The 19,163-nt window shown below is 42.9% G+C and overlaps 1 protein-coding gene across 3 annotated transcripts in view; it reads left to right on the forward strand.

The window, feature by feature from the left end:
- Positions 1–12,108, forward strand: part of sh3rf1 (SH3 domain containing ring finger 1) — a 190,733-nt gene extending 178,625 nt beyond the window's left edge. For all 3 annotated transcript variants that reach the window (XM_059974115.1, XM_059974116.1, XM_059974117.1), the window contains 2 exons: positions 2,494–2,828; positions 10,011–12,108. In XM_059974115.1, the coding sequence (XP_059830098.1) occupies positions 2,494–2,828; positions 10,011–10,179 (504 nt within the window). In that variant the 3' untranslated portion in view covers positions 10,180–12,108. The remainder of the gene's footprint in view (positions 1–2,493; positions 2,829–10,010) is intronic.
- The last annotated feature ends 7,055 nt before the right edge of the window (positions 12,109–19,163 follow it).

A 19,163-nucleotide genomic window follows, 5' to 3' on the forward strand; every position in this document is an offset into this window, starting at 1 on the left:
ATGTGGGTGAGCGCAGTAATGATGGTAGTGGAATGGATACCCAGTTTTTTGGAAAAAAAGGACATCTCATATCCTGAGAGCAGATGAGCCATTCATCAAGACTGAAAGGAAGAGGGCAGAAGCCCTATTCTGCACCCCCCCTCGTCCTTATGGTGGGTTTCAGTCTATTTATTTCCCTCCATAGATACAGCCTGATCTGTTGAGTTCCTCCAGCATATTTTATGTGTTACTTAAGATTTGCAGCATCTGCAGTACCTCTTGTGTTTATGATATGCTCTCATGCAGTTCTGGTTAGCAATATTGTTGAAGAAGTAAAACACAGCACATCTCCCAAAGCGCCAGTGAAGGACGAGAAGCAAAGACACTGCAGATGCAAAACCTGAAATCCAAGTGTCGCAATGGCCAGTGGAGGAGCAGATGAAAGGGTGGAAAGGTGGAAAGTCTTTGACAGATCGAGGGCGGGGAGATGATGGTTTGTCCAAAAGTTGGTAAAAAGGTGTGAGGGAGTAGAGGAGTAGAGATGTTCTTAAAGAGATGGTGTAAATGGTTAGAGTAGATCAGAAAAGGATGGAAACTCAAGATAAAGCCACTTGGCCCAGGATTCTGGCCGAGGGATGTGCATTAGCTACCAGACCAATCTATGGGGTAAATCTTAAACACAAGGGATTCTGCAGATGCTGGAAATCCTGAGTAACACACACAGAATGTGAAAGAACTTAGCAAGTCAGACAGCATCTATGGATAGGAATAAAGAGTTGAGGTTTTGGGCTGATGAAGGGTCTTGGCCCGAAACATCAACTCTTTATTCCTTTATACAGATACTGCCTGACCTTTTGAGTTCCACCAGCATTTTGTGTGTATGAGGTAAAATCTGATCAATGGGAGTATTTCTATTATCCCATCCTGGCACATTGAAAGACTGGAAATGATTAAAAGGGGTAGTTTGCACTGGGATGTAATACTTGACTAATCATTGCAACTAAATTAGGTGATGAGGCTTTGCAAAGCATTGAGATTCAATTGATAGGTGTATTGGTGTATATCAGTAAGTTCAAAAAAATATCTTCTGGAATTGACCATATCCCTTCAACATTGAACCCTCACCAGTGTTTCAGGCCTTCACCAATCATGGACTTCAATGTTTAGTAGAATTTTACTTGTGACAATAAGCTCATCTGGCCATCACTGAACGTTCAGCAGCCTCCACATTACCCAGAAGTGCCAGCTAAACTTTTAGAACACCGAACTCAACCACACAGCACAGGCTGTTAGGCACACAATGTTATGCTGAACTTTTGGCCTACTCTAAGATAAATCTAAATCTTCCCTCCACTTTTCTATCATTCATGTGTCACCTTAAATGCCCCTGATTTATCTGCCTCCACCACCACCCCGGCCAGGTGTTTCATGCACCCACCACTTCATGTATAAAGAACTTACACACTCTGTGTATAAAGACAGCGGCTATACTTTATTAGGGGTTTGAAGCAATTTGGCATGTCAACAGATACACTCAAAAACTTATATAGATGTACCATGGAGAGCATTCTGACAGGCTGCATCACTGTCTGGTATGGAGGGGCTACTGCACAGGACTGAAAGAAGCTCCATCTTGGGTACTAACCTACAAAGTACCTAGGACATCTTTAGGGGTCGGTGTCTCAGAAAGGCAACGTCCATTATTAAAGACCTCCAGCACCCAGGACATGCACTTTTCTCACTGTTACCATCAGGTTGGAGATACAGAAGCCTGAAGGCACACACTCAGTGATTCAGGAACAGATTCTTCCTCTCTGCCATCTGATTCCTAAATGGACTTTGAAGCTTTGGACACTACCTCACTTTTTAAATATACAGGTGTCTCTCCCCCCACCTTTACAAAGGTAGAGCGTTCCTATGAAACCTTTCTTAAGCCGAAATGGTGTAAAGCAAAGAACCATTAATTTATATGGGAGAAATTTTAGTGAAAGCAAAAATCCTCTTTGTAATGCGAAAACAGGTTACTAATAGAGGTCTTTTGTAAAAGCCAAGTGGCATAAAGCGAACATTCCTAAAGCGGGGGACACTTGTACAGTATTTCTGTTTTTGCACATTTTTAATAATCTATTCAATATATGTAATTGATTTACTTGTTTATTATTATGTTTTATTTTATTTTTTTTCTCTCTATTAGATTATGTATTGCATTGAACTGCTTCTGATTCTGATTCTGACACCCCTTTGAACTTTCCTCCAATCACCTTAAAATAATGTCTGGCACCTGAATACAGCCATTTCATGCCTTCAATGGGTGGGTTAGGGGTTGTGCTGAAACAGTCAAAAGATGGGTCAGATAATGCACTTTTCTACATGATTTGCAGATTCTCTGGGAGTGTTCTTGTGACATAGTAATTGACAGCCAGTACTCTAGTAGTCTGGCAAGTGTGAGATTCATCTGTTGGAATTGTCCATTGGTGATGAAGGCTATTGGGTGGTTTTCTTGCTTCCTTACAGAAGGAGAAGAAAAGTTTTCTGAAACTCCTATCTGGTGCATCTACAAAGCGCAAGTCTCGCCCTTCGCCTCCGTCCTCACCTACATTAGAATCCGAACAGGCTGCTTCAGAGACAGTGCTACAGGGGGCTGTGGGGCCTGAGGTCTCTGCAGGCGTGAACCACAACAGAGCTGGGTCCTGCCCTGTAGACACAGAAACTATTGGAGCAATGTTTGAAACACTCCATCGGAAGACTGCTTCCTTGGACTCTGGTGTTCCTATCGCTCCTCCTCCAAGGCAACCTTGTTCATCCATGGGTTCAGTTCAGTTGGAATCCAAATCCATACTATGCGAAAGGTAACGTTTCAGCCTTGTTCCCCTACAATCATCTCTTGAAGTTGGCATCTTAACAAAAATTGTATACTCTCTATTTGACCAACTGGTCTTGTATAAAATATTTGTCTAAGAATATCTTTTCACCCTCTTCATTACCACTCTCACTCTCTAACCATCTCCTCCCCCCTTGACTTTCTCCACCCCCATTTCTACCACACCCCTGTATCTCCCTCTCGCTCTCCCTCCTTTGTGTGCCTCTCTCTTTCTCTGTGTCTCCATCTGTCTCTCTCTCTCTTTCTGTCTCTATCTTTCTATCTCACTGTTTCTCGCCACCTCCCCCCCCCCCCCCACCCTATCACCAGCACTCCTCCCTTTTCTGGTAAATCTAAAGCAACAAAACAATTCTGCAGAGCTCATAAATTATTAACAAAATGACTTTGGCTGGATTGCATTTATTAGTTTGGAGAAACCCATTTTGAACTGTAAATTATTAACAGTGTTGCTGTTATAAATTTACCAAATGTGCTCTGTGCAAACTGAAAACTCTACTTTGAAATTTCCACCCAGAATATTTTATTGGAACAGTAGAGGACTGTGTGAATACCTTGGCACAACATTGGATGTGAAGCCTGCTTGATCATGTGTCCTGCTCCTCCACTGGCTGAATGCAGTTTGCTCAAATCTTAAAGTAGTATTTGAACATTTCCAAAGTTCAAAGAAAATTTATTATCAAAGTATATATACAGTATGTCACCATATACTATCCTGAGATTCATTTTCTTGTGGGCATTCACAGTAAATACAAAGAAACAATAGAATCAATGAAAAACTGCATGTAAAGGACAATGAATTGTACATACGAAAAAGAAAAAAAACAAAATAATAATATATAAATTTTTATAACATGAATTGTAGAGTCCTTGGAAGTGAGTGAAGTTATCCATGCTGGTAAAAGTGTAGCCTGTTTGTTGAGTGAACTTGCGTGGTGTCGGACCTAAGGCTGTTACACCTCCTTCCTGATGGCAGCAATGAGAAGAGAGCATGGCCTGGATGGCGAAGGTCCCTGATGATGGATACTACTTTTCTCTGACAGTGCTCTTTGTAGAAGTGCTCAATAGTGGGGGAAGACGTTACCCGTAATGGACTGGGCTGTACTTTTTGTAGGCTTTTCCTTTCAAGTGCACTGGTGTTTCCATACCAGGCCAGGTGCTGCAAACATGAACTGGCTGGCTTGGAACAAGGACATAAATGACCTGTAATATTCAGTAAATCAACAGAGAGGGAAACAGTTTACAATCCTGCCCAGTGACTTTTCATGTGAATTCCACTCATCCTGCTGAATACTCCATATGATTTCAGAACTACTATTCCCATTCTGGTTATCCTCTCACCTTTCCTCTTCTCCTCACCTACCTATCACCTCCCTCTGGTTCCCCTCCTTCCCTTTCTCCCATGGTCTACTGGCATGGCTTATTGAACTGGTGTTGAACTTGTGCAGCAAAGTAAAGAGATTTATGACAACTCCTTTTAATAATGTTATTTATTATACAAATTTTCATACAAATTATTTAGTTCAAAGTGCTTTACAATGGGATAAAGTACAAATATATTTAAAAAAATGTTAGCTAAAAGCAAGGTGAAATAAATAGGTTTTGAGCTAGCATTTAAAAGTGTCAGCTGTGTCTGTATCCCTTATAGTTTTAGGCATTGAAACTGTTTAGGATTGTAGTTCAAAAAAGGCGACCTGGCAATTAGCTTTTGTGGGAGATAGTTTAAATTTAAGAGACCAACGAAGAAGATCTGAGAGCCTGAAAAGGATTGTAAAACAAATGTGATTCTGTGAATCAGTCTGGACCCTGCCTGTCATCTCCCGTGCCTCCATCTCCTCTCTCCACACTTAGTCCTTACCCAGGGTTTCAATCCAAAATGGCCACAAATTCCATTCTGCAACAATATAAAGAGATTTCCACCAACCCTTTCTCTGTCTATTATTTCCTGTGCCTCCATATCCATAAACATAAGACATAGGAGCAGAATTAGGCCATTTGGCCCATCGAGTCTATTCCGCCATTCCATCATGGCCTATTTATTACCCCTCTCAACCCCATTCACCTGCCTTCTCCTTGTTCTCTTTGACACCCTGATTAACCAAGAATTTAACAACTTCCACCTTAAATATGCCCACTGACTTGGCCTGCATAGCCATCTGTGGCAACAAGTTCCACAGATTCACCAACCTCTAGCTAAAGAAGTATTTCCTCATCTCTGTTCTAAATGTACGTCCCTCAGTTCTGAGGCTATGCCCTCTGGTCCTGGACTCACTTGCTATAGGAAACATCCTCTTCACATCCACTCCCATGTAGGCCTTTCAATATTCAATAGGCTGTAATGAGATCCCTATCATTCTCCTAAACTACAGGCCCAGAACTATCAAACACTCCTCATATGTTAACCCTTTCATTCCTGGAATCATTCTCGTGAAACTCCTCTGGTTCCCTCTAATGCCAGCACATTTTTTCTCAGATAAGGGGCCCAAAATTGCTCACCATGCTCCAAGTGTAGTCTGACTAATTCCTCATAAAGCTTCAGATTTAGATGCTTGCTTTTGTATTCTGGTCCTCTTGAAATGAATGCTAACATTGCAATTGCCTTCATTACCTGGAAGTTAACCATTAGAAAATCTTGCACGAGGAGTCTCAAGTCTTTCTGCACCTCTGATTTTTGAATTTCCTCCCCATTTAGAAAGTAGTCCATGCTTTTATTCCTTCAAAGTGTGTGACCATACCCCCACCTGTCCCTCCATCTATCTTCGTATCATCTACAAACTTGGCCATAAAGCCATCAATTCCTTCATCCAAATCATTGACATACAACGTGAAAAGAAGACTGACTGACTCCCAACACGAACTCCTGTGGCACACCACTAGTGATCGGCAGCCAACCAGAAAAAGCCTCCTTTATTCCCACTCTTTGCCTCCTGCCAGTCAGCCAATTCTCTATCCAAGTTTGTATCTTTGCTGAAATACTAGGGGTTCTTACCTTTTCAGCAGCCTCATGTGCGGCACCTCATTAAATGCCCTCTGAAAATCCAAATAAGCAACATCCATTGACTCTCTTTTGTTTATCTGACCTGTTACTTCCTCGAAAAATTCCAACAGATTTGTCAGGCAAGATTTCTCCTTTAGAAAGCAAAGATGACTTTGGGTATTTTTATTATGTTGCCTGCAAGTATCCTAAAACCGCATCCTAAGGTATCGACCTCAACGTCTTTCCAACTACTGATGTCAGACTAACCAGCCTATAATATCCTGTCTTCTGCATCCCTCCCTTCTTAAAGAGTAGAATAACATTTGCAATTTTCTAGTCCACAGGAACCATTCCAGAATCTAGTGATTCTCAAAATGCCTCTACAATCTCTTCAGCTACTTCTTTCAGAACTCTGGGGGGGCAGTCGATTGGGTCAGGTGACTAATCAACTTTTATACTTTCCGGCTTTCCAACTATCTTCTCTTTTGTAACAACAATGACACTCACTTTTGACCCCTGACACTCTCACATTTCTGCATTCTGCTTGTGTCTCCACTCCATCCACTCTCCACGCTTCATTCTGGCTCAGGGTTTCAATCCCCAAAGTGCATACAATTTCTTTCTCCTGCTGAGTGCCTCTGACAATTTGTTGGTCCAGCTTCCAGCACCTGCAGCCTTGTGTGTCTCTAAAGAGAAACAGCTCTAAAGAGAAAGCCCTTGCACACCTGTGGCAATGTTTCAAAGTGCATAGCCCCATTCCTGAGAGCTTTGCTGGGAAAGCAGGTCACAATCCTACTTTTGAAAGGAAATTACATAAATATGCTTTGTGGCTTAGGAACTTTTTCCAGTTAAACATTTTGGATCCCAACCAATCCTCTGCGTATGCATGCACGCACACTCACTCACACACACCTCCTAGTACCTCTTTTTGTACTGTAGGCATTATGTTTAAATACATGTCCTCTGGTTGCTTCATACTGTTCCAATCCAAAAAACTAACACACACAAAATGCTGGAGGCCGAGACCCTTCATCAGGACTGAGGGGAGAGTCAGCCTGAAAAGTTGAGCGTCTATTCCCCCATCATAGACGCTGTCTGATCTGCTGAGTTCCTCCATCATGTTATCTATTTTGTTCCAGATTTACAGCATCTGCAGAATTACTGTGTTTGATGGTTTTAATTTGATGGAAGTCCAGTAAGAGCAGTAGCAGGAATGTCTCCATCTCTGTGACAATACAGAGGAACATCAGTCAGGTGCTCAGTGGGATGCAGAGGTTCATGTCAGCGAGACCTGCAATGGAAAGAGGACGTGATAGTTCCTCTGTTGTATGAAGCCTGTGTTAAACTCCATTTGGAGTGCAACATTCAGCAACACGAGATGTAGCAAAAAAATTCCCTCATCCCTCCCCTCTTCTTCTATTCCTCACACTGGCCTCTTGCCCCTTCTCACCTGCTTCTCACCTCCCCCGGGCCCCCTCCTTCTTCCCTTTCTCCCAATGGCTCACTCTCTTATCAGATTCCTTCCTCTCCAGCCTTTTATTTTCTTAACCTACCTGGCTTCAGCTACCACCTTCCAACTAACCTCTTTCCCCTCCCCCAACCTTCTTATTATAGCAACTTCCCCTTTCTTTTCCAGGGCTGAAGATGGGTTTTGGCCAGAAACATCCACTGTTTATTTCCATAGATGCTGCATGACCTGCTGAATTCCTCCATCATTTTGTGTGTGTTGCTCTGGATTTCCAGCATCTGCAGACTTCCTCGTGTTTAAGACTTAGCAGGTGCTGGAAATCTTGAGCAACACACAAAATATTCGAGAAATTCAGCATGTCAGACAGCATGCATGGAGGGGAATAAATCACTTTGGCCAGAGACCCTTCATCAGGACCAAAAAGAAAGGGGGCGGAAGCTAGATTGTGAGGGTGGGAAGGGAAGAAATATACCTAGCAGGTGAGAGGGAGGAGGATGATGCGGGAAGCTGGGAGGTGATTCATGAAAGAAGGAGAGGGGAGTGGACCAGGGCAGAAAGGGAAGAAGGAGAAGACCCAGGGGAAGATGATGGGCAGGTAAGGAGAAAGGTTGAGAGTCAAGTCGTCACTTTTATTGTCATTTCGACCATAACTGCTGGTACAGTACATAGTAAAAATGAGACGACGTTTTTCAGGACCATGGTGTTACATGACACAGTACAAAAACTAGACTGAACTACGTAAAAAACAACACAGAGAGAGAAAAAAAAACAACTACTCTGGACCACAGACCAACCCAGGACTGCATAAAGTGCACAAAACAGTGCAGGCAGTACAATAAATAATAAACAGGACAATAGGACAGAAAGATGTCAGTCCAGGATCTGGGTATTGAGCAGTCTGATAGCTTGGGGGAAGAAACTGTTACATAGTCTGGTCATGAGAGCCTGAATGCTTTGGTGCCTTTTCCCAGACGGCAGGAGGGAGAAGAGTTTGTATGAGGGGTGCGTGGGAACCTTCATAATGCTGTTTGCCTTGCGGATGCAGCGTGTAGTGTAAATGTCCGTAATGGCGGGAAGAGAGACCCCGATGATCTTCTTAGCTGATCTCAGGACCGCTGCAGGGTCTTGCGATCTGAGATGGTGCAGTTTCCGTACCAGGCAGTGATGCAGCTGCTCAGGATGCTCTCAGTACAACCCCTGTAGAATGTGATGAGGATGGGTTATCTGTTATTCCTTCAATAACATCACTGGATTATTTTGCTGTTCATCGAATCTTCCTGTCCTCATGAATACATACTTTATGTCCACAGAATATTTTGAACTTGATTATGTCCATTATGTGAACATAATGAAAGCCATTGTTCTTTTAGTAATTTTTGAATGTCTCTTTTGTATTGGAAAGACTTTGATGCTGTTTAGTTATAAAGAATAGACTGCATCATCAAGTCAAGTCATTTATTGTCATTTCGATCATAAACTGCTGGTACAGTACACAGTAAAAACAAAACAACTTTCCTCCAGGACCCTGGTGCTACATGAAACAACACAAAACTACACTAGACTATGTGAGACAGCACAAGGCTACACTAGACTATGAAAAACCATTAAAAAAACAGCACTATAGACCTGCACAGAACGACATAAAGTGCACAAAACAGTGCAGGGCAGTACAATAATTAATAAACAGGACAATAGGCACAGTAGAGGACAAATTACAATATAATAATAAATGATGTAGATGTCAGTCTAGGCTCTGAGTATTGACGAGTCTGATGGCTTGGGGGAAGAATCTGTTGCACAGTCTGGTCGTGAGATCCCGAATGCTTTGGTACCCGAATGCTTTGCCAGATGGCAGAAGGGAGAAGAGTTTGTGTGAGGGGTGCGCAGGGTCTTTTACAATGCTGTTTGCTTTGCGGGTGCAGCATGTGGTGTAAATATCTGAAATAGCAGGAAGAGAGATCCCGATGATCTTCTCAGCTGACCTCACTATCCGCTGCAGGGTCTTGCGATCCGAGACGGTGCAATTCCCAAACCAGGCAGTGATGCAGTTTGTACACTCGGTAGGTACCCCAGCTTATTATTACAAATATTTAATCAGCCAATCATGTAGCAGCAACTCACTGCATAAAAGCATGCAGACGTGGTCAACTGTGTGACATCAGAATGGGGAAAAAATGTACTTGAAGTGACTGTGACCATGCAGTGATTGTTGGTGCCAGACAGGGTGGTGTGAGTATCTCAAAACTGCTGATCTCCTGGGATTTTCATGCACATAATTTCTACAGTGAATGCTGCAAAAAAACAAATAAAAATCTTGTTAAAAAGTTAGCTTTACTTGTCAGATGTACATTGAAACATACAGTGAAATACGTCTCTTGCGTTGGTGATGTGCTGGGGGCAGCCCTCAAGCTTCACCATGTTTCCAGTACCAACGTACCATGCCTACAACTTACTAACCCTGACTTGTATATCTTTTGGAACGTGGGAGGGAATTCGAGTACCCAGAGGAAACTGTTCACTGGTACTGTAAAGTGATTACACTAACCGCTACACTACTGTGACACCCCCTCCCCCCCCATAGCTCCCCCAGCTACTCTAACTAAAGAAGCATCCCTGGACTATCTTCCTGTGTTGTGCTTGGCAGTCCAGATTTGAGCTCGGTCCAATGGCCGGGGCCTGACTAATGGTATCCTCTTCTTTTTGACCAGGTACAGAGTTGTTGTATCCTACCCTCCACAGAGTGAGGCTGAGCTGGAGCTAAAAGATGGCGACATTGTGTTTGTACACAAGAAGCGTGAGGATGGTTGGTTTAAGGGCACCCTGCAGCGGAATGGCAAAACGGGACTCTTCCCCGGCAGCTTTGTGGAGAGCATCTGAGACGACTCACAGAGCACACGCATGCCACCTGCACCCGAGGAGTTCATGAAGCACATGCGGCAATCTAATCAGCAGTATATTCCACCATGGCAGCAGTAGTGCTTTATAACAGCAGAAGGCATCAGCTCTTTGGACATTTTACTTTCAAGTTCCTCGACATACAAGATGTGCATGTCAGGGAGTCACTCACTGTAGGGCCATTCGTGAGATTCAGTCCGTGCCTTTCACCATCACTTGCTCTTTCTTTAGTGAATCTAGGCAGATTAATAGTTTGGCACGGACTAGATAGGAGGGAAGGGCCTATTTCTGTGCTGTAGCATTCTATGACACTATGAATCAACCATAATGAAATTAACTGTTTACAAAGAGGCTGTAATTAAGGACAAAACTTTGTAACTTATTGGATTAGATTTTTTATATAGTCTTTGATCATCATGTAAAGTGAAAGTTCTATAATGTCAAGTGTTGAAAGTTGTGATAATTTATAAGTGTTATTGTCCAAGAGGGGGAGCTGGATTTTCTCCTCGTGACTCAGTTTGACGTAGTACCTCTTCTACACAAAACACCCTTTTATCTCCATTGCTGATCGCTGGCTTAGTAAGTTTAGAAGGAGCCTCATCGAGGGCTTGTGCAACGTTGTGCAGTGGATTCACGTTTAGCGGTGACGTAGGCGGGAGCTAGTGTCAGCCTGTAGTGTAAGTGATAGCAGATTGTGAATCGTTGCACAGATGGTTCCATGTCAATAGGAAAATCACAAGTGGGAAACAGAGATGATGGTGTAAAACTTAAAGTGAATGAGGGGATCTTCTCCACCCTAGAAAATTCTCAAATCCCTAGCCATTCTCAAAGCATGTTTCAGTGAGACCAGAGCCACAGTGGTTTGCCCAAGGTAAGTAGATGGTATGGAATGCCACCTTGGCCAAAACGCTGCTAAAGTGTTGGTCATTCTGGTTTAACTCGTACATTAGACAGACACGGCAAATCAGTACCCCTCACTCCTTCCCTTGACAATGTGCATGATGCTGATATTCAAGATGGCTACATTTACTGTTTCTTAACTTGTCCAGGGTTCATGTCAGAAATTGGGAATATCGATCCCCTTTCGGTTGACCTTTTTTCTCTGATTAGGATATTTGTGTAATCTTGGGGCCAACCCCCTCCTCCAAGTCGATCTAGTTTTTAGATATAAGTTGCACCTGTCACCGTTTACTTCACGGATCTTAAACCTGCAGCATGGCACTTGGGAGAGCAGTAAGGCATCCAGTGAGTTGACAGTTTTGAGGCAAGCGCCTTTTATACAGCCTCCACCACACACTGGTGGACACACAGCAATCTGAAGTATCATGGCATTAGAAGCAATCGCTCCTTGTGCATGCACAGGAAAAAAAGCTCTGCATTTGAATGAAATTAAAGGAGTAATCATTGCATATCTAAATGGACTATTTAAATGTCTGAAATCGTCAGTGCTGGAGGGCTGGTCATCAGTGTTTCCTGCAGCAGGTTGCAAGCACTGTCTTGATGAATCTGGATATAATATTTTTCCAAAAAAAATCACAGGGGAGCACTCAGAATAGAAGGGTGTCTCCTTAGAATAGAGATGAAGAGGAATTTCTTTAGCCAGAGGGTGGTACATCTGTGGAATTCAATGCCACAGACAGATGTGGAAGGCAAGCCATAAAGCGGAGGTTGATAGGTTCTTGATTCATCAGGGCGTCAAAGGTTACGGGGAGAAGGCAGAAGAATATGGTTGAGAGAGATAATCTGGAATGGCAGAGCAGACTCGATGGACCGAATTCTGCTCCTATGCTTTATGGTTTTCATGCAAACTCAAAACCCAGAATGTAGGATTTTTCAAAACTAAAAACATGAGCTAATGGCTTTGTCTTGACATGTCTATCTCATAAATAAAGCACAGCCACTTAGTATCTACTGTCGATGCACTTTCCATTCACTCAGTCTGTTGTCCTCTGATAATGGTGTCTCTCTGCGTCTGATGTTATTACAAGTGTACATAAACAAGCCATATGTCATGTCCACTTTAATCTATGCGAGTGCATATTTTGGTTGCTTTCGATTTTGAGTCTGGATTATTATTATTTAAGCAGTGTGTATTTTGATTTTAAGGAGCCGCTGAATCAGGAAAACTAGAAATAACTACAGTTCCATAATATTCATATCTTGCTCAATTGATTCTTCTAAAGATTAGCTGTATTTGTCAGGTGTAAATTGAAACATACAGTTAAAATGCTTTGCTTACGTCAATGACCAACACAGTCTGAGGGTGTGCTGGGGACAGTCTGCAAGCGTCACCACATTCCAGGTGCCTACATAGCAAGCCCAGCCATAACTCTGGTAGCTAACAGGGTGGCATGGCAGCATTGGGGTTAAGTATTAATGCTATTACAGTGCCATCACATCCTCAGTGATTTGATTTGATGCAAATGATGCATTTCACCATATATTTTAATGTACACATGATAAATAACTCTCATCTCTAATCCCTCCTAACCATACATCTTTGAAAGCAGAACATCCAGAGGAATCTACATATCGATTGGGTGAACTAAATTGGTAAGGGTGCTGAGGAAGAGGATTTCTTGGAATGTATGCGAGATGGTTTTCTGAACCAACATGTGGAGGAACCAACTAGAGAGCAGGCCATTCTAGATTGGGTATTGAGCAATGAGGAAGGGTCAGTTAGCAATCTTGTCATGCGAGGCCCCTTGGGTAAGAGTGACCATGATATGTTGGAATTCTTCATTAAGATGGAGAGTGACATAGTTAATTCAGAAACAAAGGTTCTGAACTTAAAGAAGGGTAACTTTGAAGGTATGAGACGTGAATTAGCTAAGATAGACTGGCAAATGATACTTAAAGGGTTGACAGTGGATATGCAATGGCAAGCATTTAAAGATCGCATGGATGAACAACAACAATTGTTCATCCCAGTTTGGCAAAAGAATAAACCAGGGAAGGTAGTGCACCCGTGGCTGACAAGGGAAATTAGGGATAGTGTCAAGTCCAAAGAAGAAACATATAAATTAGCAAAAAAAAGCGGCACACCTGAGGACAGGGAGAAATTCAGAGACCAGCAGAGGAGGACAAAGGGCTTAATTAGGAAAGGGAAAAAAGATTATGAGAGAAAGCTGGCAGGGAACATAAAAACTGACTTTAAAAGCTTTTATAGATATGTGAAAAGAAAAAGATTGGTCAAAACAAATGTAGGTCCCTTACAGTCAGAAACAGGTGAATTGATCATAGGGAACAAGGACATTTCAGACCAATTGAATAACTACTTTGGTTCTGTCTTCACTAAGGAGGACATAAATAATCTTACGGAAATAGTAAGGGACCGAGGGTCTAGTGAGATGGAGGAACTGAGGGAAATACACTTTAGTAGGGAAGTGGTGTTAGGTAAATTGAAGGGATTAAAGGCAGATAAATCCCCAGGGCTAGATGGTCTGCATCCCAGAGTGCTTAAGGAAGTAGCCCAAGAAATACTGGATGCATTAGTCATAATTTTTCAAAACTCTTTAGATTCTGGATTAGTTCCTGAGGATTGGAGGGTGGCTAATGTAACCCCACTTTTTAAAAAAGGAGGGAGAGAGAAACCGGGGAATTATAAACCGGTTAGTCTGACATCAGTGGTGGGGAAAATGCTAGAGTCAGTTATCAAAGATGTGATAACAGCTCATTTGGAAAGAGGTGAAATCATCGGACAAAGTCAGCATGGATTTGTGAAAGGAAAATCATGTCTGACGAATCTTATAGAATTTTTTGAAGGTGTAACTAGTAGAGTGGATAGGGGAGAGCCAGTGGATGTGGTACATTTAGATTTTCAAAAGGCTTTTGACAAAGTCCCACACAGGAGATTAGTGTGCAAACTTAAAGCACACGGTATTGGGGGTATGGTATTGATGTGGATAGAGAATTGATTGGCAGACAGGAAGCAAAGCGTGGGAGTAAATGGGACCTTTTCAGAATGGCAGGCAGTGACTAGTGGGGTACCGCAAGGCTCAGTGCTGGGACCCCAGTTGTTTACAATATATATTAATGATTTAGACGAGGGAATTAAATGCAGCATCTCCAAGTTTGCGGATGACATGAAGCTGGGCAGCGGTGTTAGCTGTGAGGAGGATGCTAAGAGGATGCAGGGTGACTTGGATAGGTTAGGTGAGTGGGCAAATTCATGGCAGATGCAATTTAATGTGGATAAATGTGAGGTTATCCACTTTGGTTGCAAGAACAGGAAAACAAATTATTATCTGAACTGTGGCCGATTAGGAAAAGGGGAGATGCAACGAGACCTGGGTGTCATTGTACAGCAGTCACTGAAGGTGGGCATGCAGGTACAGCAGGCGGTGAAAAAGGCAAATGGTATGTTGGCATTCATAGCAAAAGGATTTGAGTACAGGAGCAGGGAGGTTCTACTGCAGTTGTACAAGGCCTTGGTGAGACCACACCTAGAATATTGTGTGAAGTTTTGGTCCCCTAATCTGAGGAAAGACATTCTTGCCATAGAAGGAGTACAAAGAAGGTTCACCAGATTGATTCCTGGGATGGCAGGACTTTCATATGAAGAAAGACTGGATCGACTAGGCTTATACTCACTGGAATTTAGAAGATTGAGGGGGGATCTTATTGAAACGTATAAAATTCTAAAGGGATTGGACAGGCTAGATGCAGGAAGATTGTTTCCGATGTTGGGGAAGTCCAGAACGAGGGGTCACAGTTTAAGGATAAAGGGGAAGCCTTTTAGGACCGAGATGAGGAAAAACTTCTTCACACAGAGAGTGGTGAATCTGTGGAATTCTCTGCTACAGGAAACAGTTGAGGCCAGTTCATTGGCTATATTTAAGAGGAAGTTAGATATGGCCCTTGTGGCTAAAGGGATCGGGGGTATGGAGAGAAAGCAGGTACAGGGTTCTGAGTTGGATGATCAGCCATAATCATACTGAATGGTCGTGCAGGCTTGAAGGGCCGAATGGCCTACTCCACCTATTTTCTATGTTTTTATGAAACCCACATGGTCACGGGAACATGCAAACTCCTTACAGACAGCAGCAGAATTGAACCCTGATAGACAATAGACAATAGGTGCAGAAGTGGACTATCCGGCCCTTCGAGCCTGCACCGCTATTTTGAGATCATGGCTGATCATCTACTATCAATGCCCGGTTCCTGCCTTGTCCCCATATCCCTTGATTCCCCGATCCATAAGATAGCTCCTTCTTGAAAGCATCCAGAGAATTGGCCTCCACTGCCTTCCAGACCCCCACAACTCTCTGGGAGAAGAAGTTTTTCCTTAACTCTGTCCTAAATGACCTACCCCTTATTCTCAAACCATGCCCTCTGGTACTGGACTCTCCCAGGATCTGGAACATATTTCCTGCCTCTATCTTGTCCAATCCCTTAATAATCTTATATGTTGCAATCAGATCCCCTCTCAATCTCCTTAATTCCAGCATGTACAAGCCCAGTCTCTCTAACCTCTCTGCGTAAGACAGTCCTGTCATCCCAGGAATTAACCTTATGAATCTACGCTGCACTTCCTCTACAGCCAGGATGTCCTTCCTTAACCCTGGAGACCAAAGCTGTACACAATACTCCAGGTGTTGTCTCACCAGGGCCCTGTACAAATGCAAAAGGATTTCCTTGCTCTTGTACTCAGTTCCCTTTGTAATAAAGGCCAACATTCCATTAGCCTGCTTCACTGCCTGCTGTACTTGCTCATTCACCTTCAGTGACTGATGAACAAGGACTCCTAGATCTCTTTGTATTTCTCCCTTACCTAACTTTACACCATTCAAATAATAATCTGCCTTCCTGTTCTTACTCCCAAAGTGGATAACCTCACACTTATTCATATTAAACGTCATCTGCCAAGTATCTGCCCACTCACCCAGCCTATCCAAGTCACCCTGAATTCTCCTAACATCCTCATCACATGTCACACTGCCACCCAGCTTAGTATCATCAGCAAACTTGCTGATGTTATTCTCAATGCCTTCATCTAAATCATTGATGTAAATCATAAACAGCTGTGGTCCCAATACCGAGCCCTGTGGCACCCCACTAGTCACCACCTGTCATTCCAAGAAACACCCATTCACCGCTACCCTTTGCTTTCTATCTGCCAACCAGTTTTCTATCCATGTCAATGTCTTCCCCCTGATGCCCTGACCTTTGATTTTACCCACCAATCTCCTATGTGGGACCTTATCAAATGCCTTCTGAAAATCGAGGTACACTACATCCACTGCACCTCCCTTGTCTAACTTCCTGGTTACATCCTCGAAAAACTCCAACAGGTTAGTCAATCATGATTTACCCTTGGTAAATCCATGCTGGCTTGGCCCAATTCTATCACTGCTATCTAGATATGCCACTATTTCATCTTTAATAATGGACTCTAGCATCTTCCCCACTACTGATGTTAGGCTGACAGGTCGATTGTTTTCTCCCTCCCTCCTTTCTTCAAAAGTGGGATAACATTAGCCATTCTCCAATCCAAAGGAACTGATCCTGAATCTAAGGAACATTGGAAAATGATTACCAATGCATCCGCAATTTCCAGGGCCACCTCCTTTAGGACCCTAGGATGCAGACCATCTGGACCTGGAGATTTGTCAGTCTTCAGTCCCAGCAGTCTACTGAACATCGTTTCCCTCGTAATGTCAATCTGTTTCATTTCCTCTGTTACCCTATGTCCTTGGCCCATTCATACATCTGGGAGATTGCTTGTGTCTTCCTTAGTGAAGACAGATCTAAAGTATTAAATTCTTCTGCCATTTCTCTGTTTCCCATAACAATTTCACCCAATTCATTCTTCAAGGGTCCAACGTTGTTCTTAACTATCTTCTTTCTCTTCACATACCTAAAAAAGCTTTTGCTTTTGCTCCTTTATATTCCTGGCTAGCTTGCATTCGTACCTCATTTTTTCTCCCCATATTGCCTTTTTAGTTGAGTTCTGTTGTTCCTTAGAAATTTCCCATTCATCTGTCCTCCCACTCACCTTAGCTCTGTCATACTTCCTTTTTTTTTAATACTATGCAATCTCTGACTTCCTTTGTCAACCACTGTGGCCCCTTTCCCCCCTTTGAATCCTTCCTTCTCTGGGGTATGAACTGATTTTGCACCTTGTGCATTATTCCCAAGAATACCTGCCATTGCTGTTCCACTGTCTTTTCTGCTCGGCTATCCGTCCAGTTAACTTTGGCCAGCTCCTCCCTCATGGCTCCATAGTTTCCCCTGTTCATCTGCAACACTGACACCTCCGAGCTGCCCTTATCCTTCTCAAATTGCAGATAAAAATTGATCATATTATGATCACTACATCCTAATGACTCCTTTACTGCAAGATCGCTTATCAAATCCTGTTCATTACACAACACTAAATCCAGAATAGCCTTGTCCCTGGTTGGCTCTCGTACAAGCTGTTCCAAGAATGCATCCCTTAGGCACTCTACAAACTCCCTATCCTGTGGTCCAGCACCAACCTGATTCTCCCAGTTCACCTGCATGTTGAAATCCCCCATAACTACTGATCTTACAGCTGGTTCTGTAAAGTGTTACACTAACTGGTTTGCGACTGTGCCACACCTACACTAGCAGGAGGACTTCTGGGCAATCAACGGATTGCTTCTCTGTGTGGCCAATTACTTGTGCTGAGTTTTCAGTTGCCCATTTCAGTTGGTTCTGCCCTGTCTCTGAAAGGCTGGACCCACCTTAGATAGGTGCTCAGTTGAAGATTCCTTGTTTGCTGATGTGCTCTGAGGAAATTGCTCACATATCATCGTCACATGCAAGGCATCAAGTATTGAGATTATGAGAGCCAGCACCTGATGAAAAATAAACTGCAAGACGGTGGAAATCCGAGATAAAACCGGGAAATCCTGGAAACACTCATTAGGTCAGGTCGTTTCTGTGCAGAGAGAAGCAGCCAACATTTCAGGCCATTAGAATTGTCTTGTGGACGCTCCAAATGGGATCAAATAAAATACAAGAATTACGTTATGGATTTCACAGTTGATATAATCATGAATTTCATAACTTTAAAAATTGTGAAGATCTTGATTACATTCTTAGAGAGAAGAAGTCCTGTTTCGTTCAGATGAAGGGTCTTTGACTTCCCACAGATGTTGCCTGATCTGAGTGTTTCCAGCATTTTCTGATCGTACTCCAAGTTTTGATGTATTGGTGGGAAAGCATCCAATTCTCAATGGTCTCTCAATTATTTACAGAAATACTGATTGATTGGAGGGGAGTGGGCACACCCCCCCCCCCCAATTCTTTCACACATATTACAGTTACCATGAAATCTCCCTATCCTATCCATGTGAAAACAATAACCTTAAATTCAGGGAATTGATGCACAGTACTGTACAAATGTCTTGGGCACATACTGTATATATATCTCGGGTGCCTAAGACTGTTGCACAGTACTGTAGTAATTTTATGTATTGCACCGTACTGCTGCCACAAAAAAAAACACATTTCATGACATTTGTGAGTAATGATAAACTTCATTCTGATCTGGATCTCTATTAGGACTGAGAGTGGGAATGGGTCAGGGAGAGAGGAATCATGAATACGTACACAATGCTGGAAGAACTCAGCAGGTCGGGCCGCATCTGTGAGAAAAGAGTAGCCAACGTTTCGGGCCTAGACCCTTCATCATGAATGGGGGCGAAGAGAGGGCCGAAGCCCAGTAATAATAAATAAATGGTAATAAAGCCCTCTCTTCGCCCCCATTCCTGATTAAGGGTCTCGGCCCGAAATGTTGGCTACTCTTCTCACGGATGCTGCCTGACCTGCTGAGTTCTAATAGCGTTGCGTACATATTCTTTGATCCACAACATCTGCGGTTGTATTTTTGAGAGAGGAATCGTGGTTGGGAAAAGTGGAGGGGAGTGGGAAGCACCAGAGAGACATTCTGTAATGATCAATAAGCACATTGTTTGGAATCAGATGACCTTGCCTGG

This window comes from Hypanus sabinus, chromosome 7 (assembly GCF_030144855.1).
Source record: "Hypanus sabinus isolate sHypSab1 chromosome 7, sHypSab1.hap1, whole genome shotgun sequence".
In the NCBI taxonomy this organism is placed as follows: domain Eukaryota; kingdom Metazoa; phylum Chordata; class Chondrichthyes; order Myliobatiformes; family Dasyatidae; genus Hypanus; species Hypanus sabinus.